The sequence below is a fragment of the Drosophila eugracilis genome, unplaced genomic scaffold, assembly GCF_018153835.1.
Source record: "Drosophila eugracilis isolate 14026-0451.02 unplaced genomic scaffold, ASM1815383v1 contig_2147, whole genome shotgun sequence".
Lineage (NCBI taxonomy): Eukaryota > Metazoa > Arthropoda > Insecta > Diptera > Drosophilidae > Drosophila > Drosophila eugracilis.
The window spans coordinates 647,144-663,966 of record NW_024573030.1 but is presented as its reverse complement, the minus strand read 5'-3'; the positions used below and the strand labels follow the sequence as shown (position 1 = coordinate 663,966).

General features: G+C 40.6%; 4 protein-coding genes across 5 annotated transcripts; 2 read left to right on the top strand and 2 right to left on the bottom strand.

Annotated features, from left to right (window-relative positions):
* Positions 1-142: 142 nt before the first annotated feature.
* LOC108110407 (thymosin beta) lies at positions 143-5,277 on the bottom strand. Its single transcript, XM_017219475.2, has 4 exons — positions 5,097-5,277; positions 949-1,084; positions 775-888; positions 143-618 (listed from the first exon to the last, which is right to left on the bottom strand). Exons 2-4 carry the CDS (start codon positions 1,082-1,084, stop codon positions 479-481), a joined length of 390 nt encoding a protein of 129 aa, XP_017074964.1. The 5' UTR covers positions 5,097-5,277; the 3' UTR covers positions 143-478.
* Positions 5,278-5,945: 668 nt separating this feature from the next.
* On the bottom strand, positions 5,946-7,075 carry LOC108110405 (beta-1,3-galactosyltransferase brn). The gene has a single exon (XM_017219473.2). It carries the CDS (start codon positions 6,937-6,939, stop codon positions 5,971-5,973), a length of 969 nt encoding a protein of 322 aa, XP_017074962.1. The 5' UTR covers positions 6,940-7,075; the 3' UTR covers positions 5,946-5,970.
* Positions 7,076-7,180: 105 nt separating this feature from the next.
* LOC108110406 (DNA repair protein complementing XP-A cells homolog) lies at positions 7,181-8,459 on the top strand. The gene is made up of 2 exons (XM_017219474.2): positions 7,181-7,427; positions 7,488-8,459. The coding sequence occupies exons 1-2, from the start codon at positions 7,270-7,272 to the stop codon at positions 8,218-8,220; spliced, it is 891 nt and encodes a 296-aa protein (XP_017074963.1). The 5' UTR covers positions 7,181-7,269; the 3' UTR covers positions 8,221-8,459.
* Positions 8,460-8,982: 523 nt separating this feature from the next.
* Positions 8,983-12,208, top strand: LOC108110409 (cap-specific mRNA (nucleoside-2'-O-)-methyltransferase 1). Of its 2 annotated transcripts, XM_017219476.2 has the most exons (3): positions 8,983-9,246; positions 9,317-10,030; positions 10,248-12,208. In XM_017219476.2, exons 2-3 carry the CDS (start codon positions 9,382-9,384, stop codon positions 11,969-11,971), a joined length of 2,373 nt encoding a protein of 790 aa, XP_017074965.1. In that variant the 5' UTR covers positions 8,983-9,246; positions 9,317-9,381; the 3' UTR covers positions 11,972-12,208. The 2 variants fall into 2 exon arrangements, with proteins under 2 accessions (XP_017074965.1, XP_017074966.1); XM_017219477.2 differs by having other exon boundaries at positions 8,983-10,030.
* Positions 12,209-16,823: the final 4,615 nt, after the last annotated feature.

Below are 16,823 nucleotides of genomic sequence, written 5' to 3'. Positions count from 1 at the left end.
TTTCTCATATATTTGCTGTCTTTTTTAGTGTAAAAATGTTCTGAGTGATTTGGCTGTCGTATTGCTTTGTATCTGGATTTTTTATTTTTCTCTGATGAATGTGTGTTGTGTCGTGTGTTTTGGAAACATTTATGCACAAATATATGGGATAGACGAATGTTTATTTTATGTTAATTACGCTGTAGGAATGAGAATTGGCTCTCTTACTTGTTAATACAAAAAGTATATATAAAAATATAATGAAAAAAAAAAAAACAACTGGAATATGATAATGATAAAATACTTTTGCAATCACGCGCATGCGCAGCAGTTCGAATTACTTGGTAGCAGTGGAAAAATGAGAGGGAATAGCTTTATACGTATAAAGAGTGAGATGCGGCGAGTTGAAAAGGAGAGACGACGGGGTGACTGAGGATCGGATCTCAGATCTCAGATCTTCGATCTCGGATCGGATTGGACCATATTGAAGCCCCCGTTTTTAAGCCTGCTTCTCGGCCTCGATCACCTCCTTGGTGGGCAGCACGTTCTTCTCGTTGGTCTCGGTGTGCTTCAACTTTTTCGCATCAAAGTTCTCGATACCGGCGATAAACTGATTCTTCTCCTTCTCCTGCTCGATGGCTGCAATTTGAGTTGAGAAGTTGAGAGATTGAGAATTGAGAAATAACAGCACAATTATAGAGTGTGTGCATTGACCATCTAAGGCAACCAGTCCAGTCGTTGACTTTTATGGCTAAGCTGTGTATAATACTATATACTAGATGGCCTACAACGCACCTTCCTTATCGGGCAACGGGTTCTTCTCGTTGGTCTCTGTGTGCTTCAAGTTGTTCTGATTAAAAGCGGTGATGCCCTCAATGATGGACTGTTGGGTCTTCTCTGCAGCCACATCTGTTTCAATGAGATAGTATGTTAAAATTTATCTTTTGCTTCCACTTTAAAGGAACTTACCTTCAGCGGTGGGAAGAATGATCTTCTCCTGGGTGCTGGCGTTCTTCAGTTTGTCCTGATTGAACCCTTCCAACTGGCTCTTCAGGTTCTCGGCCACCTTGGGCAGATCCTTGAGTGCTGGTGCTGGGGCGGCCATCTGAAAAATCAGAATAGAAATTTTAGAACATGGAAATAAGTGTTTCAATATAACATGACTATCTAAATTGCTAGGTCTTAATATCCAATCTATCATCAGTTTGCTGTTAAGCAAGAAAGCTATAGGAATTACGATAGTTGTTTTTCTTTAGGTAACAAAGTCTTAGGTATGAGATAATATGAAAAACTGATACTATATTGATAGTACATTAAAAATAAATAAGACCTTTAAAAAAGTTATAGACCTGCTAAAAAATATCCGTTTTTGTAAAGAAGTTATACGTTGTACTGTTAAAACACATATAGATTTCTTATAAAATAAAGTATTATTTGCAAATATATCTCTCAAGTTATTCAATAAATATAATCTTATACAGTAGTTATTGTTAGGTCCTCTGAATAATAAAACCCGAGTCGAATTCTCAATTTACATATCCAGTTAGAACAGAACAGTCCAACTGGAGTCAAGCCGGAAGAGGATATCAATGTTATCGGTCAGTAAGAGGAAACCAACTCTGCGATAGGCGATCTGTTGTTGTTCTTGATTGTTTGCTTTTGTTGACACTCTGTTGCGCCTTAATAAATAATTCATTTTCGATGGAAAAGTAACGTAATATCTTATTGTTGACCGTTGGTTTTATTTATTTTAGCTGCCCGATTTCTCAAGCGATAGCAGAGAAAGAAAAAAAAATGAATCAGTCGAATGTGGGGCGATATCGATGACTCAAATGACGCACATATATACATAAATGCAGCAAGGACGAGTCATGCAAGTGTTTGTATGCGTTTTCTATTAGAATGAAAGAATAAAAAGAAATGGAAGAGTAAAAGAGAGAACGCGAGGGAAGAAAGAGTTCAGCGAACCTTTCCAACTGGGAAGAGATTAAGACTCCAATTCGCTTTGCGATTTGTTCTTGGCCTTTGTTTTAAGCACTGGCATTCTTATCAGAAGACATGTGTACTTGGACGAGCGGTTAAACTGCATTTTATCACGTTTATTTTTAGTTGCGAAATTTGTGTGTGCGTGCCGCATCGCAATACCATTCCCGGACCCATTCCACCAAGTTCCAATAAGAATAGCGCTGGACAAAGAATCGTCTTTGTATATCGATATCGGGTATTGACATATCAAGTCATCAGTTGGATTGCATTGCATTCGATGAACAGCTGCGCGCCTGCAATGAAATCGTTACAAGGGCAGCGACCGCACCAAAAACAAAACGGAGAAAAAAGCAAGAGAAAAAGCATCGCGAATCTATATTTATTTATTTTACATTTATGGCCATAAATGGTCGTAAAGCTGCGCCTCCAGCGGCTGGCTGGCCAATCACGTTGATTGACTAACTGACTAACGGCCAACGATTTCCCCGCACACTTCCCGTCTTTTCACCACATTCCGAAGTCTATACTAACTCAATTGGTTCATGCCGCACGCTTATCAAAAATAAAAAACCTTGCTTGACTTATTGCGATCTCATTTTATACTAATTATATTTTAAAATATTTGTTTTTGTTTTTTGGTAAATTTTACTCCTATCCCCAAGCTTTACCTCACCATATTTGTATTTTACATTATTGAACTGGTGATTAATTAAACATTATTCTAGTTGCTAATCTCTGTTCTGATAATGCTCAAGAATTGCTCATAATTTATTATCGCTACCAAAAATAACTCTGATGAACAAATTATGAGAAAACCACACGAATAACGAATATGCTTTAAAACTGTTTTTAGAGGCACTCATTTGGGAATTAATGGTTTTTTTTTTCTTACGGTAAATGCACCCCAAGTTTTATTAAAATTACTTGAATAAATTATTCATAAGGCGGTCAAAGATTAATTAAAAACTTCAAAGCAAATACCTCAAATAAGTGTTATACTTGGATTTCGAGAACTAAGACTTACAATTTTGTTATAACTATTATTAACTTCCATTATTCGAGCATAGCTGTTGGCGATCGCAACGCTTAATTTGAATTTCGATTAATTGGTCATCGTGTAAACCAAGTGCCGTATTAGTCAGCTCCTTGCAACGAACAAAGGAGAGCCAACAACGGCAGAAACAGCAACAACTACGCATACATACAAAGTGGGAGTGATTGGGTGAGGGGGTGATTTTCAGGAGATGTGAGGGGGCAATGAAGTTCACCGTGAATCAACTTCCAACTTCGAAATTCGAAATATGGTCGCCCCGCTTAAAAGTCGGCGATGAATCATCGGTTTATATTGCATACGTATGTACATGTCTGCTCGTATATATGTATGTAAGTGTGTCTTCTGAATTTATCATTGCCCACACAGCTGTGCTTCTTCTTCTTTAACTTCGCTTGACTTTGTAAGCTTTTCTTTGCCTTTCTTTCTATCTTTCTTCCTGTTTTTGGTTAATTCTCTTACAGATATATGTTGTACATATGTATGTATCTTGTGCTGTTTTTTTTTTGGGTGTGAGGAAGACGGCGCCAAGAGACCGTTAACAAAAAAGCAGGGAATTTGTTTTGGGAATATGAATAGTATGTATGTACATACATATGTAAAATAAAATGAGTCAAAGCTGCTGATGCGTGGCAAGCAGCCGACAAACGGAGTGCAAAAGGAGCAAAGAAGAAAGGGTAAAGAGAGCGCAGAGAAAAGGGATGGAGGGAAATGAGAAATGACAGACACGTCCGCTTTACATTTACACCCTCAACTCCTGCATAAATGCACAAGTGTATAGGCGAGTGAGAGAACGAGAGGGACAATAAGCGACTTGCAATGAATTTTAAGCATGCACATTATACATTTTATTTTTGTGCATATTATATATATACATATATGTACATACACACACAACACATTTTATGCAGGCGGCTGGGTTTAGTCATATATTCAATTTCAAAATCGCTGGATATTGAATATCCAAGTACCACGCCCAGTAAAATTCGCAACTCTCGTACAACACTCACACACATACAATTTCGTGCAATATACAGGCGAGGCCGCTCATATAGCAGATTTGAAATAACGAACTTCTGTGACTTCATCCTTATGAAAATGTGTATATATGTTTGTACATGCCTAAAAGTTTAAGCTCCCACCCTATCTGTATTGCTATAAAATGTTTCAATCAGTCCAAAAACGAATTAAGGTCAATGTACATGTGTAACTGAGTATTCCACAGCAATTTTACTTCTTTTAACTAATTTTTTAACACCCTTATTTAAAAGAATTGATTTTTATATTATATTAATTTATATTAAAACAACAAAAAACTAGCATGTTGATCCCAAACTCTAAGTAATCTTTAAGCTTTTTATTTAAACTTCGAAATGTAGGCAGTATTTATTTACCTTTTTCGAGGCCCACACTTTTGGCCCCTAATAAAAGTATTCTAATTAATATGTTAAATGTTTAAAATTGAAATTTTGTTACTGCGTTTTACTGCATTCTATTTCTTTAAATGTTGATAAAATGCAACTTTATCGTGACGCCCACTGTGGGGGAGGATATTGGGCAGCAACAACAACACATGCGCCCCGCCCAAGCTCACATACACAAATGTAGATATATAAACGCAGACGGTAAAAAAGAAGTGAAAATGCCGGCCGGTACTCACACACACACACACACGCACGCAAATCTTAAGTTTAAGCCACACAAAAATAAGCAATGAAAAAAATAAATGAAAAATAGTCAACAAAAGAGAAGGCGACGACAAAAGCGCTTTAACAGCTGCAGAAAAAAGTTACAAAGTAAAAGAAAAGAAATGAAAATGAAGAGAAAGAGCAAAAAGTAACGGACTAGACCAGCACAATAAATATTTATAACAAATCCGCTGCCATTTTTTGCAATCAATGAAGAAGCGCAGTCAACAAAAACCAGTTAGGTCTCCTACTTCATTTTTTTACCGTCTTTTTTTTTTTTTTTTTACTAGAAAAAAAAAATTGCCGGCGGTCGCCCAAACGAAAATTGCAACAAACAAAAACAAATTTCAATGCTTCTTTACAAAATTAGTGTAAATTTTAATTAAGCTCACCTTGATTTAGTTTTTGGCGTTGGTTTTTGGATTATTGGCAAAGAGAAATACTATAAATTGGGATGCTGGCGGGGCCGGGCTTATATATATATATCTTTATATGTATAGCTGTACACTTGGCGAGTTTGAATCCTCGGATTTGTCGCGGAGCTCTTGACGTCACAAAATACTGGCGCTCGGCGGAGACTCCCGGTTTTTATACCAAGGCGATGACAACTTGATACTATCTTCGATGTGCTTAGTTGAATTTGGCCGTATATAAGGTTCGGTCACACTTTGATTTTGTGGTATTTTTGAGTTAGCAAAGACACCAATGACATTTAGCACGTTCATTCACCACGACGATGTTATATCCTAACTTATCCGAGGTTTTATCTGAGTCTCATACCTGTTGCTAAGGTTTTTGTTTCGACATTTTCAAATTGCTCATAAAAATTTTTTGTTAAACAGGAAAACAAAAATAATGCTTGATTAAAAGGATTCACGTATTACACATGTAAACTACACAGAAATTCGAAGAATCCATAATGTGGCTTTCATATTCAAGTTAAAACATATATTTACTGTAACGAATTTTTTGAAACTTTAAGAATATTGTGAAAGCTTTATGTTACTCAACATGTACATGAATCTTCCTACACATCATTAGATTTCGGTCTTATTATGTAGGTACTTTTTAATAAATTCAAGATAAATATTTCGGAATATTCTTACAATTTTTACTTTTGCTACCACGCACTATAGCCGCCAGCAACTTATGTAGTTTAAAATCTCTCTGAACAGCCGAAGTATTAGGATCTATCGATGGTGTACTCTAAGTTACTTTACGTTTAATAAGGCTTTTATTGATGGATGGGAAAGCTTATCCTTCACGCTACGCGTAATTGGCGGATCGACACTCGTTCCACACTCGTGTCATTTCCGCAGGATCTCCGAACTCATGCGAAGCTATGACCGAACTATAGCTATCAGGACCTTTGTACGTCGGCCGATGGAATCGAAAATCTTCGCAATGTTGAAGGGAAATCCCCGCTTTGAGGGCCACAATGCCCAGGTAGATGTCGTCGAAGCGGAAGAGGGGCAAATGGACACTGGCGGCATACAACTGAAGAAGTGCCTTCTGGGAGAGCACGAATGCTCCGGCAGTCACATACGGTGGCCAGCGATCAAAGGGGTATTCCTCCAATGAAACATACCATTTGCTGAACTTGTGCCGCAACGGTGAGGTTTGGAAAACATGTCCTGCAAACAGCAATTCCGGCTGGTGGCTATGGCGTCCTCGGCCCAAGAACTTGAGAACGTTCTTTGCCGAAACATAGTAATCGTCGTCCACAAAGAGATAGAAATCACTACGATTGAAATTCTCGCTGGCCCAACGCATTCCGAGCATGGTTTTCAGTGTGTTATTGAAGTAGGCATCTGTGAAGTCTGCCTGAAGAATGTCTCCATGTTCCCGAGACTCCCATGCCACGTCCTTTTCAGTCTCCTGAGCATTGCCCAGAACGAACACGCGTCGTAGGTGGACATCTGAAAAACGGCTCTCATAACCCCAAGTCCGACGAATAGCCTCCCGCCGCTGAGAATTGCCCACGGCGCTCTTAATCATCAAAGTGAGCCGAGGAGGCTGATCCACCTGCAGTTCGACCGTGAATGAGGGCATCCGCAGGTAGGAGAATTTCTGCAGTCCAGAGGATGCGCTGGTGTCATCTTTGAGTGGGTAACGAAAGTGCCTCTCGAAGTCCAGCTCGTGTAGGTGGGTCAGTAAGCCGCAGTAGTCCACCAGCAGAATGAGGGGCAAAGCCAGGAGACATCGCAGCAGAAGTTTGCGGTGTTTACTTTGCATTGCAAAACAAAAATAACAGTGTGACCGTTATGCTAAAATACCAAGAATGGGCGATGTCTTCACTTTAAAACATTGGGTTATTTAAATAAATAAAAATGAAAGTAAAACATATGTATAAATAAGTAAAACAAAAATGTTGCACTAAGTTACTGAGAAAATAAAACTACATAACATTTATACATACATGTAGTATGTTGAATACATATTCCTGATAAAATACCAAAGAGATACAGATGCGCTCGCTTAGAATGTCAAACTGACAAGAATAAGCATTTCCATATACAAAATTTAAGACCGCGCGTATAAAAATCAAAATCTTGTGAAATCAAAATGTCCGAGGAAGTATCCATCGATGCGGTTGCTCCTCCCGCGGAGAAGAGTTCGAAGTTGACCAATGCCCAGAAGGCGCGGATCGAAAGGAACCTGGCCAAGGCGCAAAAGTTGCGGGAGGCTAAGTTGGTTTTCCATCCATTCAAGGATCTGGCCAGGTGCGATATCTGTTATCTATCATCCTAACAGAAATTATAGTAAAATCTAATTCCCTATAGCAACAAGGATGGTACACATCCGGAGGCTGCTCTCAGTCAGGGAAGCTCTGTGATCAAGGTGCAGGGCACCAAGTACATAGACTCTGGCGGTGGTTTCCTAATGGAGCAGCCAATTTTGCCCACAGGACCACCAGGTTCAACTGGACTTAACAAGTCCACAGAAGAAGTCCCACCGATTATAGACGATGCCATTGCCATTCCTGTGCAGTACGAGGAGTGTCTGGAATGCGGAGACATGTTTGCCGACTCCTATTTGTTCAACAACTTTGGGCACTCGGTGTGCGATAAGTGCCGGGACAATGAGGATCGACATGCCCTAATCACCCGGACAGAGGCAAAGGCAGAGTATCTACTGAAGGACTGCGACTTCGACAAGCGAGAGCCAAAGCTGCGGTACATAAGCCGTAAGAATCCGCACAACGTCCGCTGGGGTGAGATGAAGCTGTACCTTCATCTGCAGATCCACCAGCGTGCTCTGGAGGTCTGGGGTAGCGAGGAGGAGCTGGTGCGCCAGCATGAGTCTCGCGAGGACAAACGAGAAATGGGCAAGGCTCGTAAGTACAACAAACAGATGAAGCAACTTCGCATGGAGGTGCGCAGCAGTATCTACACCAAGAAGACGCACGCCGTCCACGAGCATGAGTTCGGACCGGATTCCTATAACGAAGAGGAGGACACCTACACGCACACCTGCCTCACCTGTCCGTACAGCGAGACCTATGAGAAGATGTAGATCCAGAGCCAATTTCCTTTTTTTTTTTAATAATTTGTAGATGTAGTTTTTAGTTTTAATGCCCTTGAAATGTACGCATTGTACGTCTGCATGTTTGAAGAATCTATAATGCTTCTAAAAAAATATAAATCCGATATTATTTTCTTAGTTATAAACGAAAAAATGTAAATAAGTATTAAAGATATTTTCAAACCCATATTTAATGAATCTGAAGTCAAATAATAATATTGCAAAATTAATAATGTAATCTTTTTAATTCTTAAACTTTTTATTCGTTTTTGCTTTGGCATTTTTGTTTAAAAATTTAAGGTTAAGACTTATGAACAAAAAATTATTGTCTTGTGTAACAATTTTAAAGTGAAGTAAATGTAAGTTAAATTTTTTGATTCAAACCAAATTTCTATTAAAAGTAAATTTTGTTTATTTGAAAATTTAACCCATCATCTTTAGTTGGGTAAAGGAACTTCGTTATAAATAAATAATCAAAGATTTATAAAAGCGAATTAAACCCTCAGCAGCTTTTAGTTATTTATATTCTTGAAATAAAATATTAGGTATATGAATGAATTTCCTTAATATAATTTTGTTTGTTTGTAAATCTACATCCATACATTAATTTAAATTAATGTTTTAATTGCCATAAAATGAGAGGTCAGATAATTGATATTTCAAAACTTGCGAACTGCTTGCAAGCAGCATTTGTTTGGTATTTTTATTTCACCGAGCAACCACGCGGTTTGATTTTGCTTCGGTATATATCGGCATCCAAAGTACGGTCGCATCGCTGTGAATATAAACGCAATATTAAAAAACAGAACAAAAGTTAGCCAGTGATAAACTTAAAAATTTGCTTTACACTGTATGCTGAACGCCAGTCGCCGGCAGTACTTTGCCACTATTGCAAATGCAGCTGGAAAATCAAAAAGTCCAACGGACAGTTTAGGCCAAAACAATATTTGCAATAAACTTAGAAAATCAAAACAATTGAAACCCCAGAAAACAGGGAAAGAAGGCGTTCAGCTATGTGTAAGTTAAGAAATAAAAAATGATTCGTTAAGAAAATCCAGTCAATTGAACTACAAATTATCCGCCTCAGAAATTCGAGGTTCCCGCTTAAGTCGTAGTTCTTCGATCAGAACAGATCCCATCGAACGGCGTAAGATGGACGAGCCCTCGGACGATGAGAACGCGGAGCCCACTCCCAAGAAGATTAAGCGGGAGTGGGTGAAAAGCTATTCGAACAAGGCCATGGAGATGATGAAGAAAATGGGTTACGAGAACGACAAGGGATTGGGAAAGAGCAATCAGGGTCGTCTGGAGCCCATCATCGCCGTTCAGCAGGATGGTCGCCGTGGCTTCGGCCTTAAATTGGACTCCGTCCACACTTCAGCTGGCCAATGGGATCCTGCCTGTGAGGAGCTTGAGATACCCGAACCGGTTCTTTGGCTTCACAATCCTGGTGGAGGAGCTGATTCATACAGTCTCGATCAGCTGATGGGGCACGTGGTTACCGGCCAAAAAAAACTATCCATCGACGAGGAGACACGCTACTGCGATCCGGAAATTCTGCATCGCATTCTTGATGCCAAAACTGTATTCGACGATCTCAACGACAGCGAGAAACGGCGGGCGAGATCTCGTTGCAATCCGTTTGAGACCATCCGCAGCTCTATCTTCCTTAATCGTGCCGCTGTCAAGATGGCTAACATCGACTCCATGTGCGACTTCATGTTTACCAATCCCCGCGACCCCAATGGCCAGAGTCTAGTAGCTGCCGACGAGCTTCTCTACTTCACGGACATGTGTGCAGGTAAAGTTCTTTGGGAAAAATCTCGTTTCACTTTCCATTGTTATATTTAACTTTGACTAATATTTAGACAAGTAATTAAATCCTTGCTAATTACAACATACTTTAATCGATGTAGTTTTTCACAAAAACTATCGGAAATTCATTCATTTTAGTAAACCTCTATGAAAAAATAAACTCACCTGAAGTTTCACTGAGCTCAGTATCTTTTTTTGCACAGGCCCTGGTGGTTTCTCCGAATACGTTCTGTTCCGTAAATCATGGGAGGCCAAAGGCTTCGGCTTCACGCTGCGCGGCGCCAATGACTTTAAGCTGGATAAATTTTTTGCCGCATCGGCGGAACCCTTTGATACATTTTATGGGGTAAAGGAGGACGGCAACATCTTTGATGAAAGCAATCAGGACTCTCTCAACGAATACATACGCCTGCATACGCCGCAGGGTGTTCACTTTGCCATGGCCGACGGTGGCTTCTCGGTGGAGGGTCAGGAAAACATCCAGGAGATATTATCCAAGCAGTTGTATCTTTGTCAGTTTCTCACCGCCCTAAAGATTCTGCGCCCGAACGGCAGCTTCGTTTGCAAGGTGTTCGACCTATTTACACCGTTCAGCGTGGGTCTGGTCTACCTGATGTATAAGTGCTTCCAACAGATTGCCATCATCAAGCCGAACAGCAGCCGGCCAGCAAATTCGGAGCGCTACTTGGTCTGCAAGTACAAACGATCAGACACAGAGACGGCGGCCATCATAGCTTACCTTAACTCTGTGAACCTCATGCTGGTCGAAGAATCGCAGATAGAAGACAGCCAGAACGACGTGCTGGAGATCTTTGATGCCAACGAACTGGCCGAGGACGAGGACTTCCTGCGCTACATCATCGATTCAAATAATGCCATTGGCAGGAAGCAGATCGTGGGCCTTCAAAAGATAGCCGCCTTTGCCCAAAATCCGGATCTGAAGGAGGCCAAGCAGTCAGAGGTGCGTCAGGAGTGCCTTAAACGGTGGGGACTGCCGGATAAACTGCGTCAGGCGCCAGAAATCAAGCCAACAGATAGACTGCTTGAAGAACTTCTGGCCGATTGGGCGTCGGATCGCAGCTGGCTGAATATGATGGCCAATAAGATAAACGGCGTAACCCCTCTAGCGAATACCGTGCAAAATATTGCGGACTGGTACTTTGTTCCTGTGGGACGCGAGGAAACGAACATCAATGCCTGCACTCTGTTCTTGTGCAAGTCTCGAGGCAATCTGCTTCGCTATACTGAGCACAAGAAGTGGGAGCTGGTGGAGACCGCCTTCGAGGTGCAGCCGCGGTCGATTTTCTTCGGCCAGATTGTGTACGAATTCTACGGAGAGGGCAGGACCATTCAACGTGTGGCTGCATTGCACATCATCGATGGCATCTGCCTGGGCGGAATTGATATACGGCGTCGGCCGTTCCGCGAGCGTGTGAGCATGTGCGATAAATTTGCCAGGAGTCTAAACAAGCCGCATCGCAAGGAACGAACGTTTGGAGCGCTGCGCAGCAAGCCTTTCTTTCGTCTACAGGATATGGGCAGTTTCTTTGCCGATATGCGGCACTACGTGCTGAAAGATAACTCGCAGCGGTTTGGTTACGCGCTGGACGACAACAAGTTCTTTGTGCCGGGCGGCATTCTGATGTTTTGCGAACTAACCTCAACCTATGTGTCCGCCCACTCGCGATCGCGGGGTCAGCTGTACTATTTTAACGTTAAGACTTCAGAGTCGTATTACAAGGATCAGATACCTAGCAAGAAGGCCGCCGAGATCTTTGCATCGTTCCGGTATAGCTATTGCCGCCGCCTGCTCTGGAAGTGGACGGACCTGCGCCAGGTAGAGGAACTGGCCACCGAGGACAATCCAAAGATCCTGTACCGCAGCGATTTCATCAAGTTCATCGCGGACAAGATGGGCCACAGCTAGGCCAATTAAACTTAGCCATAAGTCTTATTAGACATACACATACGTGTTTTTTTTTTAAACTTACCCCATACATTAGGATTCATCTGGAGGTTTTACAACAAATCCCTGCAATTTACTTATTCGATTTAAGTATTCGACGATTAGTTGTCTGCAGGAACTAAATCATTTTTTTTGACCATCACCGCTAACACTATTCATATAATGTCTGTTTTATTTCTAAAGATCTTACCAAAGCTACACCGCCTTTCATTTGGACTTGGGATTATATATTGGGTATATCTGAAAAATATAATTTACAAGCAGAACGATGAAGAAATAACTTGGCCAATTGGATTTCGATTTAATGTTTTTCTCTTATGTTTTTTCAGTTGAGTACCTTGATAATTTGCCTTATGATATAACATTCCATGTTTGGTCTTTTCTCGGAATTGTTATAAAGTTTTGGTGATCACAAATTCATAATTTTAAGATTGATTTGATTATAAAAATGAAATTCAATATTTCAGTTATTGTTCGTGTATCAAATGCGTTTTTCTCTGGTATTTAGTTGAATAATTTGCTGAATTATTTAATGGCTCATCGCCGCCCACTCATTCCATGGAGAGATGTCAGCGACAGAAAGTTGCATTCGCTGGTTCTTGCAGCTTAATTAATCACCCGATAAATGGCCAGGGAGCGGACTTTTGGTGACCTGGGTATACGGATTCCGCACTGTTTACAGTTGGACAAAAAAGTAAATGGTTGCCCGTACTTGTGCAATTCACGCCACACAACACAGTTACACATCGCCCAATAAGGGGACTAGTTGGTTGGGGTCTGGTTCAAAGCAGGGGTCGAGGGTCAAAGTCGGGGGGAAAATGCCACTGACATGCGCCAGTAATTAACGTCCCATTTTGGGTTAGATTACCCATGAATAATTGCGAATGCCGATGGTCGCGCCTGTCGCACAGTGAGGAAATCCCAGATAATCGCCAATATTTTATTAATTTTGCCTTTAATTTTGTGTAGTGATGCTTAAAAATTCCGAAATTATTAAATTATTGATTTGCAATAAAATTCACAAAAAAAAAAAACGATATTTTTTTTTGTGCAATAATCTGCTCTTGGCAGCTGATAGTTAAGTGCAACTGTGTTGGTTGGAAGGATGCGGAATCCGATCGACTTGGACGTAGACTATAGAACTTGGAATTGGGATTGTGATTGGGATTGGGTTGCGCAACTGCACCAGATTGATGATGGCCGGCTAAGTGTGGCCCCCTCTTTTCCATCCTTTATATCCTTAAGCCCATTGCTGACCCCACTTCATCCCTTTTTCACCATGCGAAGAGTGAGTGTTTTGGAGACTGAAAACTTTGCTAATTGCTTTTTGGCCACGGCTACGATGACGATGGTTCTGGCTATATATGTATATATATATATATATATATGGATGTAAAAAGCTGTTGACGACGAATCCAGCAACGGGCCACAGTTACAGCTTCCGAAAAATAGTAGTTTTCCATTTGCAGTTTAGCTGCCATGCACATTGACTTTCTAACTAAGAACAACCAAATGAAATTAAGACTGTTAAGATTTAGGCTTAATATCCATAATACCTACAAACGGTGATAGTTCAGGTCATATTTTTCTGGATTACTGGGCTCATAACTTTGGCAAAAATTGTCAAAAATTGTAAAGGTTTGTATTTTAACATTCAAAATTATAAAAAAATTTGATTGGCATTACAAATTTTTGATTTTGAGGGAAACATTTTTTTTTTTTTTTTTTAAATTTGGCAAGGGGTACCATCATCAAATGTTTCAAAAATTTGAATTTTTTTTTTTTATGTTTTGTTTATTTTTTGATTAAAACATATTTTACTAACCAAAACGTTCCCAAAAATGTATTCCAAACCTAGATCGGTTAGGTATTAACATAGTTAAGTTATGATTTTATATTTGGGAGTATGGCTTAGTTAACAAATAGTGACCGGAAATGTGCTTAATATTGGTATACATTATATACAAATAATTAACACCATATTATTCCTAGTAAATAGTTAAACAATTTTTTTAATTATTTGATTTGAATCTAGATACTATTAGTAAATAGGAAGTTAGACTGTAAACCAGTGTACTGGCATGGCATTGACAAAAAAAAAACTACTGTTTTTGTTGTGCATTTAATTGTGCTTTTTTGGCTGGGCCTACGTTTGCCGACTCAGCAGAGAATTAATTACACACACTCCACTCCACAAAATTCCCTTCCATGCTGCCTGGACATTTGATAGTTCGCACTCTTGCGTTTTATAAATTTTGCACTTCGCCTGCTGCGAGCATCTTCAGTTGTCAAAACAAATTTTTGCAACTGAGCCATTCATTTGTTACGAAACCCCGGAGACCTTCCCCATCTCAAGGAAATGGAAATCCCCAGAGTACAGCACATGAGACTTGGGTTAGGGACTCGGGATATTCTGGGATATTTTGGAGCTGGGACTGACCGCTGCCCAAATGCAAATGTCATTTTGTGGTCGTTCGAATGAATAAACGAAATTAAATGCAAAGAATTGGGCAAACAAAAAAAAAAGAGTTTGACTGGCAGGCGAAAGTCCAAGGATGGAGAGCTGTGGACAAAGGAGCTTCGAACAGTTCGGGAAGTTCAACCCCTGACACTGGTAAACCATGTGGGACCTCAGCTGATTGACAAGCACCGGAATCGAACCGGAAGCCATCTATTGAATCGATATGAAAGATTACCGTACACACGTCTGGTCAACCATTGTCATTATTTGGACAAAACATATAATCAAACAAATGGAAACGGCAAGTGGTGTTATTTTTATGAATATGACACTCAGTTCTGTCTCCTCAAGAAAAAAGGAGAAATACTTTTGTTTAAATGCATATTTAGGCTGCTATGTGGGCAGAAATGAAATCAATTTGTTTACTAGACGATCGACTCTTTTGTCAGCAATTCTCATGGAGAGGGAACCCCATGTTACGGAGGTTTCCCACGCTCCAAATTGCCTCAGATTAATTTTTCATATATTTTTTGCTGTAAATATTTCTCTCATATTTTTGTTCTCTCGTATCGTTCTCTTTTCTAATAACTGTAAAATAGCTTGGAAATAAAACTAAGGTAATTTTCCATATATTTTCCCTAAAAGAGAATCTAAAGTTGTATAACTCAAGTATCTCAATCCCCTGCTGATCTCTTCCCCTCGTTGATTGAGGTCATTTGCCAGCGTAAACGTGTGAGTCGCTTCGAATTAAGAGTCCTTTGCTTGGCCAAGACATCTCCTTCCTCCTCTTAGTGGGTTTATGTGAGGAAGGAGGGGGGGATTGCCAAAGTGGTTGGGTGGTGCTGAGCACACATTCGATTAGCAGAGGTCCCAAAAACTCGATGAGTTTTATTAGTAAATAATGGCAAATCATTTGCCAGTTGACACTTGCTGAATGGCCAAAGGTTTGGGGGGCGGTAAAAGTGGGTGGTAAATGGTGGTGGTAAGGTCCTCAGACACGTAAGGGAATGTCACTGGCAGGGCAAAGTCAAGGAGCAGGAACCGTGGTCCTGCTAATGAGCAACATTAATGAGCGCTATTTTTCATTGAAAGGACAATCAGTGTGTCCATATATGGCTGTATTCGTGTGTGTGTGAGGGTGTGCATGCTAGATGCTTTTCTCTCAAGTCTCTTGGGTATTTAAGCGGCCAAAATGTTTCAAAGAACGGCAATGACAGCAGGTGCCTCGCATACACATACGCACACCCACCACCACATGTATAGAAACACACGCACATACACACATTACCCTACAGGAAGCTGATGTCAGGACCCCATGAAAATTTAATACGAATGCAAAAGAAAGCAAAGAATTTGTAATTAAATTAACCATTTGCCGGGAACACCCATTCCACCTTGTCGTCGTCTTTGTTTTTATGTTGCTTTAAATTAAATATTTTTGCCTTTTTGCGTGAGTCCCTTCCGGGATGATGCAGATCCGGCGTTGAGTGGGTCAGCGGAAACCTCAACAATTTCCACAGACTCAATCAGTTCCTTGTCCAGCGCCTTTATGGCACGACAAGAAAAATTATAAAATGTAATTACATGTTCTAATTCTCCGAAATATACATAGATCATATAACAACACACATAATTCACTTTGAAATCTTTTCAGTCAGATGAAACCGTAAAATATTATGAAACCAAAAAAAGGCCCTTTCAGTTCTAGGAAAAACCATACTCGTATAAACAAATTAAAAAGAAAAGATCGTATAATCACTAAAGACCCCGTTTTTCTCTGTGCATATTTTGGACCTCAGGTTCGGTTGGGGATTCAGGTTTTTGGCTTCAGGTTGAGGTCGGTGTCGAGATCCCAGGTCCACTACGACACTCTGGAGAGAAATGCGAAATGAAAAATCGACTTGCAATTAGCAAACATGAAACATGACTACCCATAGCCCATTCCATTAACCAACAACGCTCCACCTCCCGGAGGTATGCGAATGTATAGGTGTGCGTGTGTGTGTGACACAGACACATCCTGATGTCCTGGTATCCTGACTCTGGCTGTGTGTCTGGAGCTCCAGGAGCTTCGCTGGCAGCGTTGTCAGCATGGTTAATAAGTTACTTTCGAGATACTTTATTACTTCCTTGGTGGGGAACGACAGCTGGGCAAGGGGGGTGGTTGGGGGTTTGGCACAAAGGGTTGCCATTGCCTCCCACCACCATCATCCACATCCCATCCATCGCATGTCTGTGCGTGAGTGTGTGCAGTTTTTTAATTTATGCGATTTTTGACTGCCGCCGCCCTTAGCGCGTAGGGGGCAAGGCTTGGGGAAAGGGGTTTTTGAGAAAGGGGTGTTCGGTGGCAAA

What these genes read in the sequence shown, in the direction of transcription:
- LOC108110409 (XM_017219476.2), top strand. Translation starts at nt 9,382, where the DNA reads ATGGACGAGCCCTCGGACGATGAGAACGCGGAGCCCACTCCCAAGAAG. An exon ending in CTTCACGGACATGTGTGCAG is followed by an intron (nt 10,031 to 10,247) that starts GTAAAGTTCTTT and finishes TTTTTTGCACAG; the next exon opens with GCCCTGGTGGTTTCTCCGAA.
- LOC108110405 (XM_017219473.2), bottom strand. Translation starts at nt 6,939, where the DNA reads ATGCAAAGTAAACACCGCAAACTTCTGCTGCGATGTCTCCTGGCTTTG.
- LOC108110407 (XM_017219475.2), bottom strand. Translation starts at nt 1,084, where the DNA reads ATGGCCGCCCCAGCACCAGCACTCAAGGATCTGCCCAAGGTGGCCGAG. An exon ending in CATTCTTCCCACCGCTGAAG is followed by an intron (nt 889 to 948) that starts GTAAGTTCCTTT and finishes TCATTGAAACAG; the next exon opens with ATGTGGCTGCAGAGAAGACC. An exon ending in CCCGTTGCCCGATAAGGAAG is followed by an intron (nt 619 to 774) that starts GTGCGTTGTAGG and finishes CTCAAATTGCAG; the next exon opens with CCATCGAGCAGGAGAAGGAG.
- LOC108110406 (XM_017219474.2), top strand. Translation starts at nt 7,270, where the DNA reads ATGTCCGAGGAAGTATCCATCGATGCGGTTGCTCCTCCCGCGGAGAAG. An exon ending in CCATTCAAGGATCTGGCCAG is followed by an intron (nt 7,428 to 7,487) that starts GTGCGATATCTG and finishes AATTCCCTATAG; the next exon opens with CAACAAGGATGGTACACATC.